Source organism: Chroicocephalus ridibundus, chromosome 6 (genome assembly GCF_963924245.1).
Source record: "Chroicocephalus ridibundus chromosome 6, bChrRid1.1, whole genome shotgun sequence".
Lineage (NCBI taxonomy): Eukaryota > Metazoa > Chordata > Aves > Charadriiformes > Laridae > Chroicocephalus > Chroicocephalus ridibundus.
In genome coordinates, this window is record NC_086289.1 from 61,679,566 (window position 1) to 61,704,472 (window position 24,907).

A 24,907-nucleotide genomic window follows, 5' to 3' on the forward strand; every position below is an offset into this window, starting at 1 on the left:
GCGCTTCCTTTCGTTTCGTTTCGTTTCGTTTCGTCAGGTGCCCCCTCGCTGGCACAGCCCGGGGCCGGCGACACGCCGCCAACATCGCGACAGCCGGTCCCGACAGGCGCCAGCGCCGCCTGAGGGGCGAGAGGGGACGGGCGCATGCGCTTCGGCGGGGCGGGTACAGCCCCCTCAAGATGGCGGCGCGGGCGGGATGGCGGAGCTCGCCGCTCTCAAGATGGCGGCAGAGAAGGGGCACAAAATGGCGCGGCGCGAGGCCCCCTCTCCTCAGAAGGGTGCCCGCCCGTCCGCCCGGTGGGGAAGGCTGGTACCGGGCTTGCAGGGCGACCTCTCCGCGGCGCTTCCCGGCGAGGGCGGTGGAGCTAGCGGAGGCGGGCGGGAAGGCGGCGCCAGGCGGTGGCGGGGCAGCCGCTGTCGCCATAGGCGTGCGCCGCTGAGGGGTGAGGGCCCCTGACAGAGCGCGGCCGCAGCGCCATGGCGGGCGTGGGGCGGCGGCTGCAGGTCGAGCCCCGGCTCTGAGAGGGCGCTACTCTCCCCGTCCCGGACCGGGCACCGGTCTCCCGCCGCCTCCCGGTGCTCCTGCCCGCCTCCCCCTCCTCCCCTCGGCCGCCCTTGGCGGGCCGGGCGGGCGCTCGCCCCCGCTGCCCCTTCCCGCCGCGCCGCGGAGATGGCGTCGGGGCTGCGCGCCGCCGGTTTCCCCCCGTGGAAGCGGCACATCGCGGCGGAGCTGCGGCGGCGGGACCGGCTGCAGCGGCAGGCCTTCGAGGAGATCATCGAGCAGTGTAAGTTGGGCGGCGGCGGCGCGGCCCCCCCGGGCCGGGCCGAGGCCGAGAAGCGGATTTCTTCCCCTCTCCTCCCCTCATCTTCCCCTCTCCTCCCCTCAGAAAGTGGGAGAAACACGGTGGTAAAGAGCCCCCGATACCTCGCGTGAGTCTTTTTCAGGAGAGTGGTCGGGAGATGTTTGTTGGAACTGAGAATAAGTTGGGGATTCCATGTTATTGAGGATAATAACTAGTCGCTTCTCTCGGTTCCCTCACAGCTAAACCGAGCTTATGTTGTGGACAGTAACTGAATGTCTGAATTGTCTGCACAATTCCCGCTCAGGCCTTTGTGGAATTGGGAACAATAGTGCTATTGACCGATTCTTTGTAAAATCTAGAGCTGTTCAGGGGCCAGCGTTTTCTATCCAGTGCTTACTCGCCCGCCCCTCTGCTGCCTCAGCTGTGAGAGGGACGAATGGAAGCGGGGTCCCCCAGTGCTGCTGGCTCTCACGCTGAGGTGCTCTGTGTTATGGGGGAAGCAGACAAAGCTCGGCAGGACTCTGCAGTGTTGGCTACAACCAGTTCTCTGGCAGATCAGTTTTCCTTGTTGCTATCAGGTGAGGGGCTATAAAGAGATTGAACTTTGAACTCCTTCTGTTTTAGCAGATATCAAGGTGTTTCAGCCGCTTCTCTATTAAACTTCTGTAAGACCAGTCCCCCACAGCATCTGGAATAATGAGGCATTCTTGGGAGTTGTAGGTGAATACTGCCTTAGCCTGCTGACATCGAAGAGGAGTGCACTTTAATGTGGTGGAGGCTTACATAATGTTTGGTTGTGTCAGAATGAGTAAAGATAATAGATCTTAGCTGGTAGGAGAAGAGAGTGGGAATCTGGTTTTGCTTTTTGGTTATCTTCTTAATTGCACTTTTTGCCCTTTCAGATAACAAGCTACTAGAGAAGTCGGACCTTCATGCGGTGCTGGCTGATAAACTTCAAGCAGAAAAATATGACATGCAAAGCAGACATGAGATCAGGTATTTAAAATTCCTTTTCTGTCAGTCAGCTCTCTGTCATGCATGCTGTAAGCTAAACCATTGTTTGATGCATTACACAAACAACTTCTAGGTTACTACAGTAAGTTGGAAAAAAACAAACTGGGAAATCTGTTGAACTAAAAATAAGTTACAACTAACTCTAAACACGTGATGAAGTTACAGTATACATTTATAGTCCACAGTGCAGAAAGATTTGACCAAGTTTTGGACAGAAAGCAGTCTATCACAAAGTCAGGGTATGGAGATGGCCCAGAATGAGCTTCTGCTTCTGATCTGTTTGCCTTGTGCTTATAATGTTTCCCTGGTGTTAGTTCTGACTCTTGACTTTGTCTGGTTTTATAAGCATTGCAGTGCAGCAAGTAACCAACGTCGTAGTTTCCTTCAATCTGTGTTATCACGTAGCCTGGGGAGAATGGGGAAAATCATGATTGTGAAGCGTCAGTCCTAAATAAGCACCATATGCTGAAAAGAATGCATCTTCTGCCTGCTTTTAGCAGGTTTTTTTCAGGAAGCTGCCTCTCTAACCTGGGAATAGCACTGTAGTACTGCAGTCAGGGGTCGTGCTGCTTATTCTTTTGGCATTTGAATCCACAGCAGACCAATACGCTAGTAGTGTGTCCTTTGTCTGTACAGCATATACAGGCTGTTGGGATCTGCTCTTGATGTAACTGAAGAAAAGGTAGCGCTAAGTAGCTCAGAATTTCCTACTTCTGTAGGAATTGCTTCCTCTCTTAGAGTTTTTTTTTGCCATCTAATGCAGAACTGCATGTATGTTCAACAAAACAAATATAGTCAAGTTTATTGTGTATTATTACTAGTAAGGAAAGAAGAGCTGATTTTGCAGGAATTGCAGGCGAGATGTCAGTGTTTTGCCAGCAGGCTGGAGTTAACACCTGAATGAAAGTTCTCAAAAGCTTTCTGATGACTGCAGTTTTCTTGAACCATCTTTAGTTTATGGGAATCTGATTCTGGGTGAACTGATGAGGCTGGAGTAGACGAGGATGAGAACAAATGCACAGAAACAGCATCTTCAAAGTAAATACTATGCTGAACTCTGATACTGTCCTCAGTATGTGACAGTTTTTTGAAACAGAATGAATTCCCTAATCCTAGATGGCTGAGGAAAAATTCTTTTACTTCCCTTAAGGCCAAGGAGGAGTATCTAGTTCTGGCTATAGATGTATACGTGGCCAGAATCGTAGGACATGTTGGGTACTACCACGGGGCTTGGCTTCCTATCTGTCTGGACACAGTTTTTTGGAAATGCAGTGTCTTCTAGTACAGCGTTATTTCAGTGAGGTAATGTTGGTTGTCTGTTTGTTGAGAAGAGCATTAAATTACTGATGTCACTGTGAGACCTTTCAGCTTCTGAATGCGTTGTCTGTTTCCCACTGGACTGTTACAACGCAGAAAGAGTGCAGAAGCAGATGCTTGCAATTACCTTTCCCTGTTTGTCTGGTATAATAGTGACGAACTTAAAATTATTATTTTTAAAAGCTGTAAGTTATAGAGCTGCTAACTTGCTCAAAGGCTGTGTGTGATATGTCTATGTGTGTATATGCTTTTAAAAACTGACTTCTGTTCCTGTCTCTGTGCTTTTAAAAACGTGAGTGATAAATGTTACAATCATAGTTATTTGGGGGGATATGTGTGGTGTTCTGCTGTGTAGAAATTCCAGATTATGTCGAGGTACCACTGTGTTGTAAAATACAATTAAAAACCACCCCAAAAGCTTTACACAGTATGAGGCTAGAACATAGGACAATGGAGAAGTGACTTGTAACACTTGGGACTATAAACCGCAGGGCCTGGGAACATACCCTTGGTTCCCTGGCTTTTAGTTCTGTGCCCTGTGTTATGCTGTCTCTGGATATCTAGCCTCTTCAAGGTCTACCAGCTCCCTCCAAAACAAATTGCAGGTGGTAAAATATTTGTAATTCTTCCAGAATTTGGAGAGTATACTTTTAAGACTCAATTGTCTTCATGTGAATTTAAGCAAAGGCTAGTTACCTTTCATTTGAGTTTGAATTCTGTTTTAGAAATGCACAAAAAGGTGAATTGAGTCCTTAGTACTGGAAAATCGAATTTACTATGAAATGGGATTTTGATTAAGTGTGTTGTGGGGAAGCTAGCTGTGCTTTAGTTTGTTATGAAAGACCTGTATCTCTGATGTAGTATAGAAAATCCAAGGGAGTTTGTCCAGACTAACTGGTCAAAGGCACAGCGGCAAATGGGTTGTAGTTTGTGACATCTCTTCCTCTCTCTCAAACTCCAGTCCAGGACACGATGGCACATGGAATGATGCTCAGTTGCAGGAGCTGGCACAGCTGAAGATAAAGCATCAAGAAGAGTTGACAGAGCTACATAAGAAACGTGGCGAGGTTAGAAAGTCTTCTTGTGTTCTGTATTGTTCATACATGGCCCTTTGTGAACACGACCTTAATTTTACAAAGCTTATTCATCATTATTTTTTCCTCATTTCATGTGCAGCCTTTTTAAGCGGCCCATGTTGATGATTAAACCAGAGATGGTTGGTCTTTCAGACTGATACCCAGGAAATAGGAGCTTATGTTGTCAACATCACGTGATTTTTTTAAAGTAGTACTTAATTTTGTTTCATGAATATATTTTTAACTGTATTCACTAGAGGAGGAAGAAACTGATCCCACTTATAGAGATGCGTTTGACCAGTAGTTCTATATTGGAAATATCTTGAATGAGCAGAGTGAGAGATTAGGCGGCTGTGTGGGGTTTCATTTGGCGCACTCACTTTGCAGGACCACTGCTAGATAAGACTGGATAAAAATAAACATGCACAAGCAAAGGTTGGAAGTGCGATGGTGATAGCCTGAGAAGGGAGTACTGATTCTGCTGTGTCGATGCAGTAGGAAGCCCCGAAGTCCCATTAGATGTGAGAGTTGTGGCTGGAAAAGAGGAAAATCTGCTTTTTTTTTTTTATGGGAAGATGTGGATGCTTCATTGGCAGAATTAGGTTTTTAAAAACCACAGCAGGGGATTGAATGAGTCCAGGTGGTGGTACCTGAATGGTACTGCAGACTTTTATAGGGAGAAGGTGGGAGTGACCTGGAAAAAGTTACCATGTTCCTTTGCACGCCTCACTGGAGTTGTGGAGAAGCTCCAGTGTCAGCAATCCTGAGCTTTGCAAAGAGGAGACGGCTTTCTACAGCAGGTGTGCACTGACTAGTCAAAACACTGAAAAGTCCTTCTTTCCCCCCAGCATTATATCTGAAGACATCTACCAAGGCAGGCACTCTTCTCAAAACTCAAGTCTTCCTACTCCCCAGGCAGCCCAGGCTCTGCACGCTGTGGGGCTTGCTGCTGCTAGCTGACTGGGTAGCTGTGAGCTGGCAGCAGCAGCTCATTAGAGTTGGCCTCTGTCCCTCTATTTCCTGTGCGCTGCAGAGACTCCACCAGCAACTTTCTGTGTGGGAAAACTCTTCATGAAACCTGTGTTCACAATATGTGAGCTGCACGTCTCCTGTAACGGCTGTCCTGGCTGTAACAGGAAGATTTGTTGCTTGGTTAGTAGTATTCATTTGTTGGTGTACTTACTTGGCAATTTTTAGTTTCTGTATTGATTTTTCCACTTCTTTAAAAAATAATTTTTCTTCCTAATATGTATTCTGTTTGTTGTGACTTTATTAAAGAAACTTTTTGAGGGAAGGGAATGATACGTCAAAGGACAGTAACGTTGGACAACTCATTTTTGAAAGGGGATTCCCTTATTTAATGACCTGTGTGATAGGGACAGTAAACAGATCTGTATAGAAAGCTGTGAAAGAAAACCTGGAAGTTATGCTTCATGCTTGTAATGTTAGATTGGACTGTACTCTTGCTGATTGCTGCTCAGTGTGTGTTATCCAGCTGGCATCCCTGCATTTTGTAATGCAACTTTCTCCTCTCCCTAGTTGGCCCAGTCTGTAATTGATCTGAATAACCAAATGCAGCAGAAGGACAAAGAGATGCAGATGAATGAAGCAAAGTGAGTAGGAACCATTTTCGTCTGTATAGTTGGTGTGAGACCCAGAGCTCTCTTTGAGTTACTTATTAGTGTTATAATATTCTCTAGGAGTCCTAGCCGTGGGCTAAAAATTCCTGTATTAAGCATTGTGCAAATAGCACAAAGAAGATGATATAGGTCCCAAAGGAGATCCTCATTGTTCTGTGTATTTTTTCGCCGTTCCAGGATTGCAGAGTATTTGCAAAAGATCTCTGAACTGGAAACAGAGTGCCAGGAGTTGCGTAGCAAACTGCAAGATCTTGAGCGAGCTAATCAGACACTGAAAGATGAATATGATGCTCTGCAGATCACCTTCAATGCTTTGGAGGAGAAACTAAGGAAAACGACTGAGGACAACCAGGAGCTAGTCTCACGTTGGATGGCAGAGAAAGCACAAGAAGCCAATCGTTTGAATGCAGAAAATGAAAAGGATTCAAGGTGAGATTGATGACTTCTCTTTGATAAACTACTTCCCAATATATTTTTGAATACTTAAAAGTGCATAGGATAAAACCAGATTTAGTTTTGATCTCTCAGATCTCTGTTCTTGCATGACACAATGAGAGCCCAGAACTTTGTGTTTCTTCTTCTGGCCAACAGAGACGGATGCTTTGTGAAAACATTCCTGTCTTTTAAATGAATAAAACATGTTCTTTTGTTTCTTGAGCAACATTTAACTGTGGCCTGAAGATCATAAATCAGATAGAAACTGTGGATTTTTTGCTGGTATTAGATTTCAGCTTCTCTTGTTCATATTGCATCTTGATACTACTCTTAGATTTATCCTTTTTTGACTTAACTAACTCAAATGTCTTTTTGCAGTCTTCTAAAAGGAGCAGCTGCCATGAGACTGAACTATGTATAACTTGCAAAAATAAGTTTGTACAGTTGTTCTTTTTCTTGCAAAGTAATAAGTTTTCTTTCTCTTCTCAATTGCTTCAGCTTCCTTGCCAGCTAACACTACTTGGGGACTAAAAGCTATAATACAAATCTGATAGTAGTACTTGTCAGTTTAGTATTATCTTTACTAACATAATCATTGTTTTGCAAGTTGTTGCACTCCAAGCAAATCTGCATTCCTGTGGGTCATAAAGGGCTGTAGGTACACTTCGCCTTACTGCCTCGCTCAGTTGATCTTGTCCTTCACTATTTGCAGCCTCAGCTGCTCTGAGTATCTTGAAAAGCAGGATAAAATTAGGGCATTGTTCTGATTTTTTTTTTTTTTTTTTTAAAAATCTTATGAAGTGCATCAAAGCTGTGCAGGGTAGCCTTTGAAATGGGATTAAGGAAGTTTTTTTCTAAAATAACCTACTGTCTTCTTAGGAGACGACAAGCCAGGCTGCAGAAGGAGCTAGCAGAAGCTGCCAAAGAACCCCTGCCTGTTGAACCGTAAGCAGTCTTGATTTATAGAGTCTCCTTCATCACTTCATGCTTCAGTTTTATGCAGATGCATGATAAATGGTATCTTTGTTATTTCTAAATTTGGGGTTGTAGAGGAGTGTTTAAACTTTGGTGTAAAGTCAAAAATGTACAGTAACTCTCCCTACTTGAACTTCCAGAAGATGGAGCTCGTTACGACTAAAAATAGATGCTTGGACTGAAAGTCCTAAGAATGGTTCATACAGTGAATATATATTCTTATCTCAGCATAAAAACATTTGTTATGTGGTGCCTTTGGTCTTCAAAGTAGCTTTTCAATCATGAAACAACATACTCTGGAGATGGCCTGCATCTTTAAGTGTTAGACTACAAATATGTTCAAGGATTTCCTGTAGGAACTGAGTTAAGGTGGGTGAAAATATCTTGATCACTTCCATACTGTGAGAGATACGTTCTGTAGGAAGAAAATAGATGGATGTGGAGTTACTTTTCATGGCAAGCCAGAGATTTAATATCTGTAGTCTCTTGTTCTGTTTGCTGCTATGTTTACTGCTGGGTGGTATTTAATCAGCTGACTGAAATGGGCAATTGATAGTATAGAAGCTTTACACCATGTTGATAAGGTTATTGGCACTTGTGGTAGCCAAATCCAGAAAAACTACACCTGCTGCAGTGTTACTGGGAACTGGTGAGACGGTGTTCAAAGCACAGTGTGCAGGCTTTTTCTTGGTATCTGTTATCTTTGTGTTGGCATTGTGTAATCACGTTGGGTCGCTGTGCTGCATGTTCTTGCACATGATAGGAGCAATGGATCAGCTCTGGAAGAGGGCCCATGCAATAGTCTGGGATAGGTAGGAAAGGCATGTGTAAAGGAGAGCTTGTAGCATTTGAAAGGAAAATTGAAACTGCAATTAACAAGATTAACACCACAACTAGTTAGCACAACTTGCTTTGCAATTATTTTTTTAAGAAATGTTTAAATGCTTCCATTCCCTTAGCTTATTGAGGTATGACTCCATGACAAGATTGCTCCTGACCTCTGTGTCACGGGCCAGTGGATGGTCCCAGGCCAGAGGACAGTCTTCCCAGCTGTGATATTCCCAGAGTAGCGATACCTCTTTTGTCTGCATTATCTGATGTAAACACATGTGGAATTTCTTAGAATATTAAACTCTTCAATAAATAACATTGCACTGAGAGGAGAAACACACATGTTAATGTCTGTGGCCACATTCCCTATTAAGCTTCTTCCTCTCAGTTACCCAAAGCGAGACCTTCCTATCTTAGAGCTGAGCTCAGAGGCAGCTGTAGCACAACTTGAATATTCGACTTCCTGTTGTGGTGGGGATTATGGTCTCGGTGTTTCATAAATATTTGATAGGAGACACCAAGAAGTTAAAAAAAAAAAAAAAAAAAACCACAAACCAACTGTTTAAAAAAAAAACACAACTGTTTAAAAAAAAATCTAGAAAATAATTGCTTCTGTAAATTACTCAAACTCTGCTTCACAGATGTTTTTGATTCCTTTTTGGTTTCGTAATTTAAGTGGGTTTGTGCTGTATAAATGTGCTGCTTACTGAAGGGGAAAATTTCAGCATTTCAAGGAGTGTGCTCTGGTGCTTGTATTCACTTTGAAAATATGCTAAGCTAACATGGAAATTGTTTTGCTACATACAATTTTAATAGCTCAAACTTTAAATTTTAAAAAAGAAATAACAGCAGAACTTGATAGTGTTTTATTGAAATACCAGCCTGATACTTTGAATCAGAGTATCTATTTTCCATACCTTTTAACATATACTGTCCTCCAAAATCTTAGAACTTAAAGTGTAGCTGTATTCTGAAATGAGAGATTAAAATTTGTCCTGTGCTCCTCTTCAATTCTTTTGCAGCTCAGTGTTATGTGATAGAAGGAATTGGTTTATTTTGACTTACATGCTGAATTTAAACTTCCTGTTGAGTCAAATGGCATCAGGTTTAAAAATAGTTTGTCCTGCAAAATCAGCAGTGGAGGAAAAATCATCATTGAAGGAAAACATATGAGACTGTCAGAGACGATGATGACTAATGGGGAAAAACCTTTTAGCATTAGCTGAATAGTTGAACTGGATTAATTTATGGTACGTGTGTTGGAATCTCACACTTCTGTTCAATTGTACACCAACACTTCAATGAAGTGTGCCAAAACATCCCTTGTACTTAATGGAACAACATCTGAAGTACAACACTATAGAAAGTATCTGGATGTCTTTGTTGTGGATGAAGAAGGAAAACTCAGACTCGTGTGCTTTTTTTAATACTTCCTTGTTTTGGAACAGCAAAAAAGGTGCTGTGAAAATAGAATATCGCCTATGTTTGGCGTTGCAGTAACTCATGTTTTCACTGTTCTGTAATTGTTCCAGCAAATATTGTTCACTCTGTAGCAGAGTCTTGCTCAGATGTGATAGGTCCTTATAATGCTGTATGTAGTGCTGCAAGCCGAAATATAATGCCTGCAGTAAAGAGAATCTGGTAAGGATGCCTGTCAACATCATATGGCGGGGGGGGGAACCAGCCCTGTTGTCAGTGAAGAGTGTAACTGGCAGCTGAAAAGAGGGGGGGGAAAAAAACCAAACAAACATAAAAAAAACCCCACTGAAATTTAGGTGCTGCGTGTACTTGTTTTCAGACATTGTATGTTGAACGTAGTACCTCTGGCAGTGACAACTAGATCAGTGTTTGTTGTCTGGATCTACCTACATGTTACTGCAGCTAAGTAAACCTAGAGGCAGGTTGGGTGCAGACACCAACAGACCCTGGAGCAGTCATCCATTCATTTCATATACATCAGGGGGTGATTTCCATAGGAAGCTCTGACTGATTGAAATGAGGTGTTCTCTCTCACTTCAGCAGGGATGATGACATTGAAGTGCTTGCAGATGAAACCTCTGACATGGCTGAGGAGACATCTCCAGTGCGAGCTGTCAGCCGAACATCCAGGTTTGTAGACCAAGAGATTTTTGTATCCTGTCATTGAGGAAGAACAAGGGATAGAAGAGTTGGAACAATGTTGGGAATGTTACTTAAAGTTTTTACTTGCCTTTAGCTGGAATGCAGTTTAGTACTTCCACCAGAGCAGTATGAAACTCACGTGCTGTGAGCTCTAGATATGCTGTTTTTCCTTTGCTGTTTTAAGTAAATTAGACTAATGTCTGGAAAAATCTGTGTCTAATTTTAAAGTTTTAAAAGCAAAATAGACAATAAAATGGGTGTTGCAGTGCCTGTATTATATCTTAGTTACTCTACAAGATATCAATGTGACTTCACAAGTAGCTGCATGTTTTGGTTTAGCTGAAATGCTGAAAATATTTTCACCTAGATTAAATGCATCTTTTTTCTTCCTCTAAAACGGCAGTGAGTGGAAAGTAAGAAGTAGTTAGCTGAGAGCATGGATTAGTTTGGTTGAAACTTCAGACTTGTCAGGCTCTATCTAAACCCAGTAGTTCACAGGGTGGAAGTTGAGGGAAACTTCCCTCACAGATTATGCTCTGAGTTGTAGTTACTGGTGACTTTTGAACTGATGCCTGCCTTTGGTGTTTTCTGTCTTTGGACTGGGTCTGCAGGGGAGGGAGTCTTGCCAGAGACTTGTTACTATGAAATGTATTTGTATTGATCTTTGTGTGGAGAAGCTATTCACGAGGTTTAAACCTGTCCTCCCCTCCTTCAGTAAGCGACTCTCCCAGCCAGCTGGAGGCCTTCTGGACTCTATCACTAATATCTTTGGGTAGGTTAGAACACTTTCACCTCTTTGTTTTTTGTATATTGGTTTCAGTGTACACCAAAATCTTGGTGATGCAGGGAATACAAACAGATAATTTGAGCCTTTCCTCTAGCTTCTGCCTTTCTTTTTTTTTCTTTTTTGTTCTCCTCAACTTCCTGTTTCTTCCATCTTGCCGTGTGCTGACCTCTGACTTTCCCTCCAGTCTGTCTGAGTCTCCCCTTTTGGGACATCAATCTTCTGATGCTGCCAGGTGAAAACATTATCCGCTCTTAGTCCAGCATGTAAATGTATTCCATTGAAGTAACACGGAACCCAGCTGCATTATCCTGATTAGATTTCAGGTGGCTAGAAACTGTTACAGTTATAGAGGCAGAGAGTCCCTCTTTGTGGAGAGAACACACGGGGTTTGCTCTTACTTTCCACTTCACTTTGCCCCTTTAATAGGGTTATTTAAAACAGGTCGTTGGGTTCTGTGCTTAGTATCCAGAGTGGAGCCAGTCCTTCTAAGTCAAGCTCTGCATTATGTGGATGGTCTTTGCTTAAATGGTGCAGCCACGAGCTTTTGAACTGGGATGTAGCGCTGCAATGGTGTTAAGTCTCCCTAGGCATAACGATGGAGTTGCAGTCTCTCCAGCTGAACTCAGCTGCAATTGCTCCCATGTTTCTCTTTCCTATTTAAAAAAAAAAAAGCTCCAAAATGAGGTTAGTAATCAGTTCAGATAACTTATCTGGTAGACTATGAAATAACTAAAGCCAGAAGTGGATGTAGTGCTATATGACAAATGTAATTTTTGAAAGATGGGAATAAAAAAAGTTAATCGCTGTACAGTGTAGTTAAGTGACAGGTACAGATCTGGATGAAGTCAAGAAGAAACAGCATTCACTTCTCATTTTAAAATACTTCTACTTTGTTTCATCTCAGGAGGCGTTCTTTGTCCTCATTCCCTGCTCCCCAGGATAACGTAGAGCCACATCCAGGTGCCAGTAAAGAAGTGAGAGTGCCCACTACTGCCGTATGCGTCTTTGTAAGTATAGACGGGATTCCCTAGTTTTACAGTTCCTTTTACTGTCTTTGGAGGAAGTGAATCCTATCTGTGTGGGAACTGATCTCCTGAAACTATTAACATTGCCAAACAAGAAGGAGTTCTTGATTTGGTAGTATAGTTCATCCCATTTAATTCTTAGCCCAAATGCTTCTCAGAGTCAATGTGCCTGATGTCTGTCTTGCTGAGGTCGATGATGTCAAGTAAAAGGTCTGAGGGCACAGGGGAATTACACTCCATTACCCTATGGCTCCCAGCAGTCCCTGTTCTGTCATGCCATAGTAGAGCTATGATTGAGGAAGAGATTGCTGACAGTTTGGGATTAATTCGGTTCCAGTTCTCCACAGTCAACGGAGTTGTGGCACTGAATGTCATCCAACAGAACTGGTTAAGAGGAGCTTGTGGTAGCGGGGTGTCTTCATTTGTTGTGTGTGATCTAAAGTTTTCAAGCTGAGACCTCCTCTATGCATTGTTTTGACTTCTCAAGGCCAAACTTAAATTTCTGTGAAGGACATTGCCTTCTGAATGAAAGATATTGTGGTAAATTGTCTTGTAACACAGTTACTTGTTGGAACATTCCTTTTGAGCTTTCTCAGGCACTCCAGTGCTGGATCTGGATATTTCATGAATATGAAATGATTAATTTTTTTTTTCATCCAGAGTAGCAGAGTGGCACACTGCAGCATGGAGCTTGTGTATTCCTAGCCTGCCCTGTTGCCATCTTCTCTAGCGGAAGTCATGGGGTGGAGGGAGTAGCAATGTTACCTTAAGTGAGAATAGGGTCATAACTTAACGTGACAGCTGGCTTGAATAGGGAGCATCAGAGGAGGTGTTCATGGTTGCAGTATGTGTTGCAGCCTCTCTCCACTTGCTATCTACAGCAAGCACAGTTGATCAACAGATGTAAATCCTGCCTAATTTCATCATAAAAGGTATTGCAAAGCCATATGTTTGAGGTTTTCAAGAACCATGTGAGAGGTTACGTTGTTTTCACCTTTCTCTTGATCTTTTGTAATGTCATCTGAACTTCCAAGGGCTGCACACCCTGTCTTCCCAGTCTGGAGGGGCAAACCACAGCAGACTATGCTGACCCCTAGTCTTGGCAACATGGGGAATGCTGCCCCATTCCAGCTCCACGTTTGCAGCAGGAGTAGGAAGAGCTGCAGTAGTAAGCCTGTCAGACTGTGGCAGTATGGAGGTGATCTGTGGTTAGCACTGCAATATAAGAAGGAAAAAGTCCCTACTCATTTCATGGGAATCCATGTGTTCCAAGTCCCTACTCGTTTCATGGGAATCCATGTGTTCCTTCTGGAGGTGTTCTGTGTTATGTTTTAGCTCCTGTGTTTGGAGCCCAGTTGGAGTGCGAGGACATGTCTAGGTCGAGCAGAGCATTCCAAGAATGAATGCAACGACTCTGTGCCAGAGGTTTGGCAGATACTGGGAGCAGACTGGGCTCACTTCTGGAGAGATGAGTAGAACAGGCTTGGGAAGGTGGAGAAGGTAGTCATGTCAGCTGTCATTCTTGGGCATAATTTCTAGGCAAGACCTTTGACCGGTTTTGTTCTGAATGGCTCTTCTGCACTTGCAGAAGGAGCAGATTTGAAGCTCGATGACCCCTAAATATGAGCTTGCAAACCAAGTTCAAGCAACAAGTTCCAGAAAAATACAAGTTTCCAGGAAAAACTGATTTTGAAAGACCAGTTACTGAAAATACTTAAAAAGGAATGCAGCAAATGAATTAAGAATGTGGTACTAATACTGTGTGGGTAAGTAGTATAAAGCTGTGAAATTAACAGGGGAAAAGAAAGAGGAAGGAATCTCAAAATTCTCATAGGTTTTAAAAGGTTAAGAATCGCTACTAATGGGACAGCTCAAGCTTCAAAGCACTAAGCCGTGAGTACACAGGGGTGCAGGGGTGTCACTGCACCTGCAGATAGGAGACACAGCTTAAGCCCACATTCTCTGTGAGGAAAGGTGCTGTTCCAAGTCAAAACCATGCTGGTACTACTAAATTGCCAATATAAAGTAGCATTATCACCAATACACTAGATGAATACAGTTAATCTGTTATGCTGTTTTCTAGCAGACTTTCCTAACTCAAGCCTGACTTGAGTGTTCTGTGGTTGCATGAACTGATTGGATCATGTTCCATGGCTGGCTCTAGATGGAGAAATGAAAAGTTAGTTTCCTTCTACAGCATACCACCTGTTACTGTTTTCTGTCCTGTCCTTTCCTTATTTTTTTTTTCTGGTGTAACTTAAGGGCCTCACCTTATAAAGCCTAAACTTAGGAAGCGTGTTAAGGCTTCTGGCAGTTTATTGTCACTGTCGAGTCCTTGCTAGTGTCTTTCTTTACATGCTTTTGTGTTTTTTCTTTATATAAGGATCAGCCTTTTTGCTCTGTTTATATACCATCAGCCTCAGTAGAGTTTGTCTGTGGCTTTATTTCCTATATACTGCTGAAAGATCTACAGCTGTGGTTCTGTATAACCTTTAAATTCTGTAGCTTTCTCATCTGTGTTTTTTTGGGTCTGTGCTAATTCCATTTTGGGTGGCTGTTCTGTTCCTCCCACTCCTCAGGATGCACATGATGGGGAGGTGAATGCAGTGCAGTTCAGCCCTGGCTCCCGGTTACTAGCAACAGGAGGCATGGACCGGAGGGTTAAGCTTTGGGAAGTCTTGGGAGGTAAACTTTTCGCTTTGGGGTATGGCGGGATGGTGAACAAACTCATATTGTAATTCACTTTGTGTCAGCTTGTGTTCTAATCCATTGCTTAAGTTTTGTTCGTCTTTTCTCTGTACAGATAGGTGTGAGCCCAAAGGGTCCCTCTCTGGTAGTAATGCTGGGATTACAAGCATAGAATTTGATAGTGCTGTGAGTATCTGTGCAATATCTGCTGTTTGTGGTGGGGAATAAATTAATTGAATTATGTTGTGCTCTGCTATCAATTTCCATTCCAACACTTTGAAAAGTTACCTAACAAATTCATTAAAATACTTACGAGAGTAACTGCAGATAGTTAAAAATTGTACAAAAGATCTTTATTTGATATGCTGCAGTCTGTATATCTCACTTTTGCTTTACAATTCAGAAGATGTTATGCACCTCAGACACTGGCTGTTATGGGCTGTTATGATAAAATGACAATAAAATACAATAGGCTCTGTCTAAAGTAAGAAATTAGTCTTCAGCTTCGCACTAAAGCTGGCACAAAAGAAGGAAATACACTGAGGCGTTATTTCTGTGAAGTTACTTCCCTGCGTGCTCTGCTGAGGTCTGTGATGAATAGTAAAAGGTCTGATTATCCAAAGACTTGTACTTCCATGACCGTTTCTCCCAGCAGTTTCTCACCAGTCATGGCACAGTAATGGTGTGGCTGGCAGAGCGTTTGCTGACAGCATGTGATATGTTCAGTTCGTGTTAGCCTGCAGTATCGGAGACATGACTGGGATCAGCATCTGACAGTCTTACTTGAAGGAGTTTGGGGTCTTGGATTGTTAAAACTGGACACGTCATCTGACTTTTCTGCTGAGACCTCTCCTGAAACACGATGCTTTACTGCATAGGCAGTAGACCAAAGCTGACATTGTTTCTTCCGTTTGGTGATTCTGTATGCTAAACTTCATTGATACACACCCAAAAGGATCCTTCCTTTGGACCCTGACCAGCTCATTAGAGGTTTGCTGGCACTGTTATTCTGCAGGAGAAACTAGTTCTGGTTTTGGCAAGCTGCTTGAACGCGTTTGAAGTGAGAACTGCCTGAGGTGAGGTGCTTAATGGGCTTCAAGGATTCAGGAAAGTCTTTTGAGATGGACGCAAGTGTAAGCATGAATCTTGTGGTGTCCACTCTCCATTATGGATGACTTGGAAAAGCCCTAACCCTAAAGCCATCAAGAAGTCAATTTATCTCTCCTTGGACAGATTTAGTTTTTGTAATCTTAGTTTAAAATGCTAGAATTGTAATGAAAATTGCAAGAATTGGACCAGTTCCACTCTGAGGCCTATCTAAGTACTGGGGGTTGGTGACGCAGGGCTTTTTCCCTGTGAAAAAATCAAAAAAGAGGAGGGGAAAAAACCCCAATAGATGAGGGAAGCTAGAATGCATTTCCTCACTGCAACAGAAGGGAAAGGAGAATGTCCTTTCTGCTCTGGTTATTGTCATTCCTTTTATCTGTAGTCATTCTACATATCACTGACATTCTGAGAAGAAAGACATAGCCTTTTTGAAAGTTGTTACACTAGCTTTCCTTAGTATGTGCTACTGTGGTTTTGGTTTTGTTCTTTTTTTTTTTTTTCACCTTGGCAATATAGCACTAATATGGTTTTAATGGTTTATTGGAAATACTTTTGAGTTTAATTTGCACATGGACTTGCAGAGGTGTTTTAAATAAATCTTGTGTTCACAGGGTTCTTACCTCTTAGCAGCTTCCAATGACTTTGCCAGCAGAATCTGGACAGTGGATGACAATCGATTACGGGTGAGTCTCTTGAAGGCACAGCATTGCTCAGGCTGTTTCTGTGTCGTATTTTCAGTTTTGTGTAGTGGGGACATGGTAATTTTGGAAGTTGGGCATTTATAGACACTTTCAATAATTCTTTCTATTAAGAGGATATTTGTTTCTCTTAAGGGTCCTTAGCAAGACCTAAAATGCAGTATTGGTCTCTGCACAGCCTACCTGGAAACTCCAATTACTGCATATTTTCACAGTACAGGCCCCCCCCCCCCCGCTAGCAAAACCTTACCATGTAAATCAATACACCTTTGCTTCCCCCTCTGTGAAAATTTAAATGCTTCTGATGGCTTATGGAGAACCACTTTAATGTTTTGGCCTCAGTCCAAGGAAGGGACTGCTGAAGAAGGATTTGCGGAAGAGAAAGAGGGATTTTTTTGTTTTAGGTCAGGAGCAGCATTCTTGAAAAGGAATCTCTTGCCTGGCTGTTAAAGGCAGCAAGCATAAAACTCCTTGACTTTATTCTCAGTGCCTTTTGAAAGATTCCTCCTCTCCTCCCAAGACCTTTGTACTCAGGTTCGTCTCCAGCACGTAGCTCTGCTTTAAAGTAGGATTCACCTTCGACCAAAAGAAAAGTTTCTTTTCAGCTTTCAGAGAGGTTTATTTTTTTTGTTATTCCCATGTACACTCTCCCTCAACTTCTTATTTTAGGAAGATGCTACTTTGATGTTCTGAATCTTAGGACATTTCACATGTTAGTTATAATCTGCAGTTGCATTGTAATACACCGGGTAGGTCTCAGTGTGGAGATGTCAGGTCTCATTTAGGAAAGTGAAGAACATCAGGTCGTTTGCAGCTTCTATTTGGCTGCAAAGCCTACTACTGGATGTGAATTAAAGTGAATAAAAATTAAGCAGACTATAGATTACTCACTACAAAAGGTTAGTTACCCCTACAAACATCCATCTGGCTTCACAGTATCTTCCCGTATTTTTTTGGTGTCCTTGGTGAGTGCATTCACTGTTTGCTGAGACAAAATAGTGTGTTCTTTGTTTTGAGTATATGTGGTACAGAGTTGTCATGGCTTGCACATGAGCAGGAGGCAGTGAAGCTGAAATCATGGTAAATTTTGCCACAGACTCCCTATTTAAATGCAAATGTCTGTATGTAATGATTGTGCTACGAGAGCAGGAGAGAGATGCAGAGTGGAAGTTTAGATCCTCCTTTCTGGAGTTTGTGTCCTTTCTTAAGACAAAGGGGTCTTTATGGGATAATTTGTGTACAAAACCTGTGTATCAGGTTTGCGTTTTTTCCAAACTTTGCTCCCGTTCCTTTCCATTCTTAAGGATTTTTCTTTTGTATTTCCCAGGCTCAGATCGCTTTGTGTAAATTGATAGTCCTTTTGAGTATTTAAAAAAAAATCTTAACCAGAGATTTCTCTCTTGTGTTTTGCAAATCTTACTTCAGTCAGTCATTATCTATTTTGTGATTCAGGATGTAAATATTCAGCAATTTGAAGTGAATGTGGTTCACGTTCTTCTCAGCCTCACAGAGCCTCCCCCTGCAGTTACAGAAACTGCTGCGGGGAGTTTTTCTGAAATCTCTGGTTGTCTCAGCTTTCAGACTTGAAGATGTAACAACAGTTGAGACTAGATACCCTGTTGCATCTTTGAGAGAAGCTCATTGTAAAAACCCGAAGGCCCTATTTCCATTTTCAGCATGCTTTAACCCCTTCTCCTCATCGCTCCTGCGAGGCTGTGTTGCAGTTGCCGTCTGTCTGTGAAACGTAGGTGTATGGAGTGTTGAGGAAGAGAGGGCTCGCAGGTCCCCTGCGTAGCTGGAGAAACTGCAGCCAAAGGTGACCTGTGTCTCCCAGCTTCAGGCTGAACTCTGTGGTACTTAACGCTCAGTGTTAATCTCTGTTTAACTATAATAGATTTCTTCTTTTTTTGTCTCCAAGCAATGCAGTAGACATGCAAATTATGATTTAATATTGTCTTTGAGTTGCTAAATAGCAGGACTTAGTAGGCTGTGAGAAAAGGGAGCAAGTAGAACCGTGCAATTTCACCATGTAAATCTCTCATTCTCAGCACACCCTGACAGGTCACAGTGGTAAAGTTCTGTCAGCCAAGTTCTTGCTGGACAATGCACGCATTGTTTCGGGAAGTCATGACCGGACCCTCAAGCTCTGGGACCTCCGCAGCAAAGTCTGTAAGGAAACCTAACTGCTGTCTTTTCATCCGTGTTCTGTGCTTCTGCTGAATGTAAATGGAAGTCTGACATCAGCCAGGTTATTTCATCTCTTTGATAGCCTAAAAAAAACCCAAAAACTAGCAGAGCCATGCCATCTACTGTTGTTATTCAAGTAATCTGTTTCTTTCTGCCCGTTACCTGAAATCAGAATAAGAAGTCACGTGTACGCAGGAAGCACTGTTAATGCTATTACATTAACAGCAGCTGTGTTCTGTGAGCTTGCTTTGTTTACCAGTCTGGGGGTGGGTATTTTAGTCTTCCACTAAAAACTTGGAGCCAGGTCAGAGTTTTTAACCCTGAGGTGGATGGAAATGTCTCTTGGAAATGTATCAAAAATTTCACCTCCAGTGAAGGAAATGCTGGGATCCAGATTTTTTTGGGGGGAGAAACGCCTTACTTCCTTGGCTTTTCTCTTACTGATAGCTCTTAAACATGCTTGCACTGAGAGAGAAGTTGAGATTCCGGGTTACCTTGATACCTGGACTGCAAACATAGGTCAAGGAGACAGTTTCATATTGTTTAACAGTAGCAAATTATAGCTGTCTAAATACAAAGTGGAAGTAAAGCAGCTGTCACGGGAGCACTTAAAGAGATATTAGTCACAGCAAAGGAGATTGAGAAGGGCAGAAAGGTTGTTAAAGACTTAAGTCAGGATTATTCTAAGACAGCGTTTGTCCGCCCTGCGGCACTCCTTGGACACTGCTCTGTGTGGCCACTGTGTGTGTGATATAGTGACTATTTTTCTGTCTCTGTTTTCATCAGTTTGTACAGTACAAATTTCAGTGTGTCACCATTGGTTTATCCTTTTTAGGTATAAAAACAGTGTTTGCAGGATCTAGCTGCAATGACATCGTGTGTACTGAGCAATGTGTAATGAGTGGACATTTTGATAAGAAAATTCGTTTCTGGGACATCAGGTAAAACTATTGTAAGAGAGCTTGTAGTGTAGGAATGGCTATGGGATTGCTGTCCAAGTATAATGTGAACAGGGAACTCTTCTTCCTGAGCTTGGAAGCTAATGAGACTGTTATAAGAGTTGTAGAAGGCCATTGAAAGAGACTTTTGTTACTACTGTCACACTGTTTGGTGTCTTGGGGTTGGGATTTTCTTGCAGGGGGATGCTCATTCTTTTCTGAAAAGGCAGTCTGCTTTCTTGTAAATATTTCACATTGGTCAGTACTTGCCATTCTAGATGTTATTTAGTTTTTCAGAGGGTGGGGTTGTGAGGAAAGTAGTATCTAACCATTGGCTGGAAATCTTATCCACAAAGCGAGATTTAGCTTGGGAAAGAATCAAAATGTGAGAATCAACCAGTAATCCTTTTTCTCCTCTTCTTACACATTGGGAAGATTCAAAGTTTTGATGCAATGGACCTGATTTACTCTTTCTTTTTTTTTTTTTTTCTCCTTTCTGTCTTCAGGACTGAAAGCATAGTAAAAGAACTGGAGCTGCTTGGAAGAATCACAGCTCTGGATCTGAACTCAGAGCGAACAGAGCTTTTAACCTGTTCCCGTGATGATCTACTGAAGATCATTGATCTGCGGGTTAGTGCTGTCAAGCAGACTTTCAGGTGAGTGTGTTGTCCACAAGAACGCTATGAATTTCAGAACTTTGGGTTGCAGATTGCTCTCAGTGTTGGAGTATTGTTCAGTATCTCCATGGAGACGGCAGTCTCCTAAATTTTTTTTCTACATGGGTAGCAAAATTCTCTACAGTCTAACAGCAAAGATTTGCTCTGGTGAATCTTTTAATTTACCTCTTTAAAGAAGATAGCTTGGCTTAGAAGTCGTTGACCTAAAGGAAAGAATGTCTTCAGAATTGATTGATAGGAGCGTGTAAGAGAAATGCGAGTTGTGATCAAGGGATACTGGAGTTTATTCTGAACCATATAGAAACGCTTACCGTGCTCCTTAGTGAGAACCTGGAATTCCATCATCTTATAAATGAATTTACAATTATCTGATTTTTAACTTTTCAGCGCCCAGGGATTCAAATGTGGCTCTGACTGGACGAGAGTTGTGTTCAGGTATGGTCAGATATAAGCAACATAACCTGATAAATCTTTCCCTGGTGAAAGTGAGTGATTCCTGATGCTTGGCTACACTGTCCCTATTTACAGCTAGAAAAACTGGGGCAGAGTTTGTGATTTGCCCAAGGCTACCTCTTTGTCAAGACAGAGTGTATCTGTAGGTGTTGATCCACTGTTTTGGAAACCTTCTGATTTCAAAGTGTTGCACCTCTTGGTGGTAGCAGCTGGTAACATACAACTCTTAAAAGACTCCTTAATGCCAAGTTGCTTGCTTAGGAAGTTGTGGGTAGAATGATGGTGTGTGCTGCTAAATAGCTGACTTGAGAATTGTTCTTTGCCTTCTGCACCTTCTCTGATCTCATAGCCCTGACGGTAACTATGTGGCTGCTGGTTCAGCTGATGGGGCCCTCTACATCTGGAATGTGCTCACTGGGAAATTGGAGAGGACGCTTGCGAAGCATCACAGGTGAGGGGAAGCTGGCTGTATAAGCTAAAGCGGCGATCTGGGTTGGGAATCTTGCTGAGCTATGAAAGAATTGTAGTTGTACAGCTTTGCAACTTAGATTGGTGCGTAAGAATTCTTAATACGCAGCTTCTTTGTGGATTCATGGCAGCGTTCTCTAGATTGAATTAGGGTTAGGTTTGTTATTGTTCAACTTCTTAAACTGAGATATGATTCTAATGAAGTACATTTAGTATATTCTGAAGAAACTGTATCTCTCTTAGGCTTATTAAAAGCCTAAGTTTCTTGAGAGCTGAGAAAGTGCTTTTTCTTTGGTAGCCACAGTGCTATAATATTTAATTCCAATGTTGAGCGCTGTTGTGGAATTCAGCTTTTTTGTAAACTTGTACCTGGCTTCCATTTCAGTTCTTCTATCAATGCAGTCGCGTGGTCACCAGCGGGTGCCCATGTGGTCAGTGTGGACAAAGGAAACAAGGCTGTCCTGTGGTCTGAATTTTGACTGGACGGAGGGTGAAAGGCAGAGCCTCCAGTGCCTCTGTGTCTGGTGGTGCTGGTCCGTGGCTGAACAGAATGGAGACCCGAGCCCAGATCCATCCTCAGTCGGGATATTAACAAGCGCATGGGCTTCACTTTCCAGAGGAACGTTCTAAAGCAATGGAGAAGGAGCCTGAGTCAGAGACTTCTTATGGCCGTAACTGCACTGTGGCACTCGGACTCAGCAAAGGATTAGCTGTTCTGGATGGAGAATGCTACTTAGTCATGCCTTTACATGCAGTATCTATGCACCAAGTGGAGCTGAAGATACTAGCGGGATTCCTCACCAGACAGCTGTGCCAAATACCCTGTCACACAAATGTATCTACAGCACTTCTGAGTTGGAACTGTTGGAAAGAAGTTACTGTGTATGCTGACTTAATACATGTCCTGTCTCCTGTGTTCTGTCCTTGTGGCCTAGTTCAGGCATGGGGTAAGAAGATCCTGAAACGTGGACAGGCCCTAGGCAGTCTGAACAGCTTTTAAAGAGAGTCTCCCGTGCTCTGGCAGCTCTGCTGTTGAGTTACCAGCTCAATTCAGATCTGCTCTGATCCAAGCGCAGGTTCTCCAGCACATGTGAACTCTTTGTATCAGTTTTACCTGTCCTTAGGGCAATGGTCCATTCTTCAGGATGTCTGCACCCTTTTGTTAAAATGCCCTTCCAACAGTTTGGGCATCACCAAATAGGAGATTTTTAATCTTTTTATTCCACAGGCAGTTTGGTTCCTTGGTGTGAGGAGAGAGAAGTTCAACTTCTGTTGTGCTGCTGTGATAAGGAATGTAGTGGTAACTGTGACTTCAGTACCGGAATATAGATGTTTGGTCCCTTTTTCTGTTCATCCGTCCTGTCCTGGCGGCTGTCAGTAGAACACAGGGGAGCAGTGGGGTTAAATCCCAAATCCATTGTTTTGGTGCTGGCAATTCCAGGCCACTTGCCCCCTTCTTGAGCACAAGTGCAATATTCCTGTTTGCGCTGGAGCCCTCTCTGTGCTACAGAGCAGTGTCTTGGCTCTGTCCCTGTTAAAGCATCCAAAACCATGAGGTGGCTGGGTATGAGCTACCCGACATAACTTTCCCCAGCCAAACCTTTCCCCATCATCTGGGTCTCAAGACAAGCCACCAGCGGTTTATTGCCTTTTTATTTGCACTTTATTTTCTTCTTTCTGATAGTGTTTTACTAAGGAAGTGTGTTCTTCGGAGGGGCTGGGTTAGGGGGCAGCTGCTATAACAGGCATTTCCTTAACCTAGCCTTTTGTTCAGACACTTTCTGCAGAGGGGAATTAGAGTATATGGGGCAAAGTTTTTATTTATTCAGCTGCCCGTAAGAACTTGATTGTAAATAAACCTGTGTTCTGCTTTTAAAACCCCACAATACTCCGACTCGTTTATTTGTCTGTCTGTGTGCGAGACCTTATTCTGCATGAGCAAAGAGGGGAACCTGAAATGTGGGTTTTTTTCTGTGCTGTTTTCCTGATGAATTGTGGATTTGTGTTCAGCCGCATTGTGGGATTTGGTGTAGAGGGGGAAAGAGGATAATGCTCTTAGCTTGAAGCTGGACGTCCCACAGATACAACCTGGTCTTGTCCTGTCTTGGGAATACTGCCTTGAGACTGAAGGAAGTCTTACCACATTGAACATGTGCCTCTGTCCTTGAAAGGCTGATGTATTCTTGGATCTTTCGGATAAATTACTGAATTGAGGAAATCAGTATCTGTATTTCAGACACTGCTGGAAACAGAAGGCTTTTTCTGTCGTGGTACTTGGACTGCGACCTAGTTAAGTTTTTAAGCCAGCAGTAGGAGTTGCATGTTTCTTTAAAAACACAAAGTGCCTTGTTGAAGATAATGCTCTGGTTCCTACTCAGAGCAGTGGCGCAAAGCCTTCAGCTGTTAATGTACAAGTTTCATACATAACTAAGAGCCGTCACTGACCACCCTCCTGTTTTCATAAGAAAATGAAGCCTTCTGTCCAGCTCTTGGAAGTGAGAACTGTAGCAAAAATGAAAAGATTCACATTGGCGTTTTGAAGCATTTCTAAAGGCAAGATATGTTTTTCTTGTGGCTGTTGCTGTGGCAGAAGGTCCTTGCAAAGGCACCTACCACGAGTCCAGGTGACCTTGGTTACTGCAGAAAAGCAGATCGCTACATGACAAGTCAGCATGATGAAAGATTATTGGGAGATTAATGGAATAAAAACTCTGCAGACTCTGCTGAGGAGGATCAGAATGGGTTTAGGATGTTTATAATTTAGGCTGCTATACTTGTGTTTTTCTACAACATGGACACATCTTATACAAAGGGCTTTGTTTTCCCTGCTGATGCTGTTAGGAAGTAGGTTAATAAAATGGCTAGCTAGCTAAGACCTTAAGCATTTTAGATTAAAATTCCTTATGACCAAGGTATGTAAGAAATTCTAGTGACCAGTTTTAGCTTTTTTTTTTTTTGGCTATAGTTTATTTATTTACTTTTGTTGCCCCCTTTTCTGCTTCAACCTGCAGAGGGAAGAAGAGAAAACAAAAGTACCCGTTGGGCAGAGGTGGCTGTTGCACTGAAGGTGGAGCTGCCCTTCAGGTGGTTTTGGGGGGCGGGTGGGCGGGCATCTTTCTCCGGACATTAGGAAGCATGTGTTATGGAGAAGGCGCTTGCAAGCAATGGGGCATGTACCCACACCTCCGGGCCCCCAGAGGAGCAGCAGCGGGTGTAACAGGATGCTTGTTCCCCTCCTCAAGGGCTGCTGATCCTGCAGCGGCAGCAGCACAAACTCTTAACAAAACCAGCTTTCTCCCCTTTGCTTTTGTACTGTGTGGCTGAATACAACATGTTGATTTTGCGAGTTAATTTCTGGGGTCTCTTCCCTACTTCCTGCAACCAGGATCTGGCTTTCCTTCAGAAGCACAGGCACATGTGGAATGTCTCTGGTTTAGGGCTGCCTGGTTTGCGTTTGCCAGAGTTGATTAAACAGAGTAGTGATTACGCTTTCCAAATAATCCACCTCCAGTTAATAAAATGTTGCTGGAATTTGTGAACCACTGAAAGAGCTGAGGAACGCTGGATCTGCATTAATTTTTTTTTTTTTTTGGAATAATTTGTGTACCCAGATCACTATATTCAGGCAAATGCTAGTGATTGTTTGCAAAAAGCAAGTTTGATTTGC

General features: G+C 42.9%; 1 protein-coding gene and 2 non-coding genes across 8 annotated transcripts; all 3 read left to right on the forward strand.

Annotated features, from left to right (window-relative positions):
• Positions 1-174: 174 nt before the first annotated feature.
• On the forward strand, positions 175-23,152 carry ATG16L1 (autophagy related 16 like 1). 6 transcript variants are annotated; one of them, XM_063338041.1, is made up of 19 exons: positions 175-785; positions 1,706-1,799; positions 4,096-4,201; positions 5,750-5,823; positions 6,028-6,279; positions 7,165-7,230; positions 10,111-10,200; positions 10,928-10,984; positions 11,184-11,231; positions 11,904-12,006; positions 14,604-14,709; positions 14,828-14,898; positions 16,431-16,502; positions 18,566-18,686; positions 19,540-19,645; positions 20,149-20,298; positions 20,707-20,754; positions 21,122-21,223; positions 21,626-23,152. In XM_063338041.1, the coding sequence occupies exons 1-19, from the start codon at positions 671-673 to the stop codon at positions 21,717-21,719; spliced, it is 1,875 nt and encodes a 624-aa protein (XP_063194111.1). In that variant the 5' UTR covers positions 175-670; the 3' UTR covers positions 21,720-23,152. The 6 variants fall into 6 exon arrangements, with proteins under 6 accessions (XP_063194111.1, XP_063194112.1, XP_063194113.1 ...); XM_063338042.1 differs by having other exon boundaries at positions 10,114-10,200; XM_063338043.1 differs by lacking the exon at positions 11,184-11,231.
• Positions 12,213-12,482, forward strand: LOC134518058 (small Cajal body-specific RNA 6). Its single transcript, XR_010071853.1, has one exon. It is a non-coding gene; the product is annotated as a small Cajal body-specific RNA 6 (non-coding RNA).
• On the forward strand, positions 15,298-15,560 carry LOC134518059 (small Cajal body-specific RNA 6). Its single transcript, XR_010071854.1, has one exon. It is a non-coding gene; the product is annotated as a small Cajal body-specific RNA 6 (non-coding RNA).
• Positions 23,153-24,907: the final 1,755 nt, after the last annotated feature.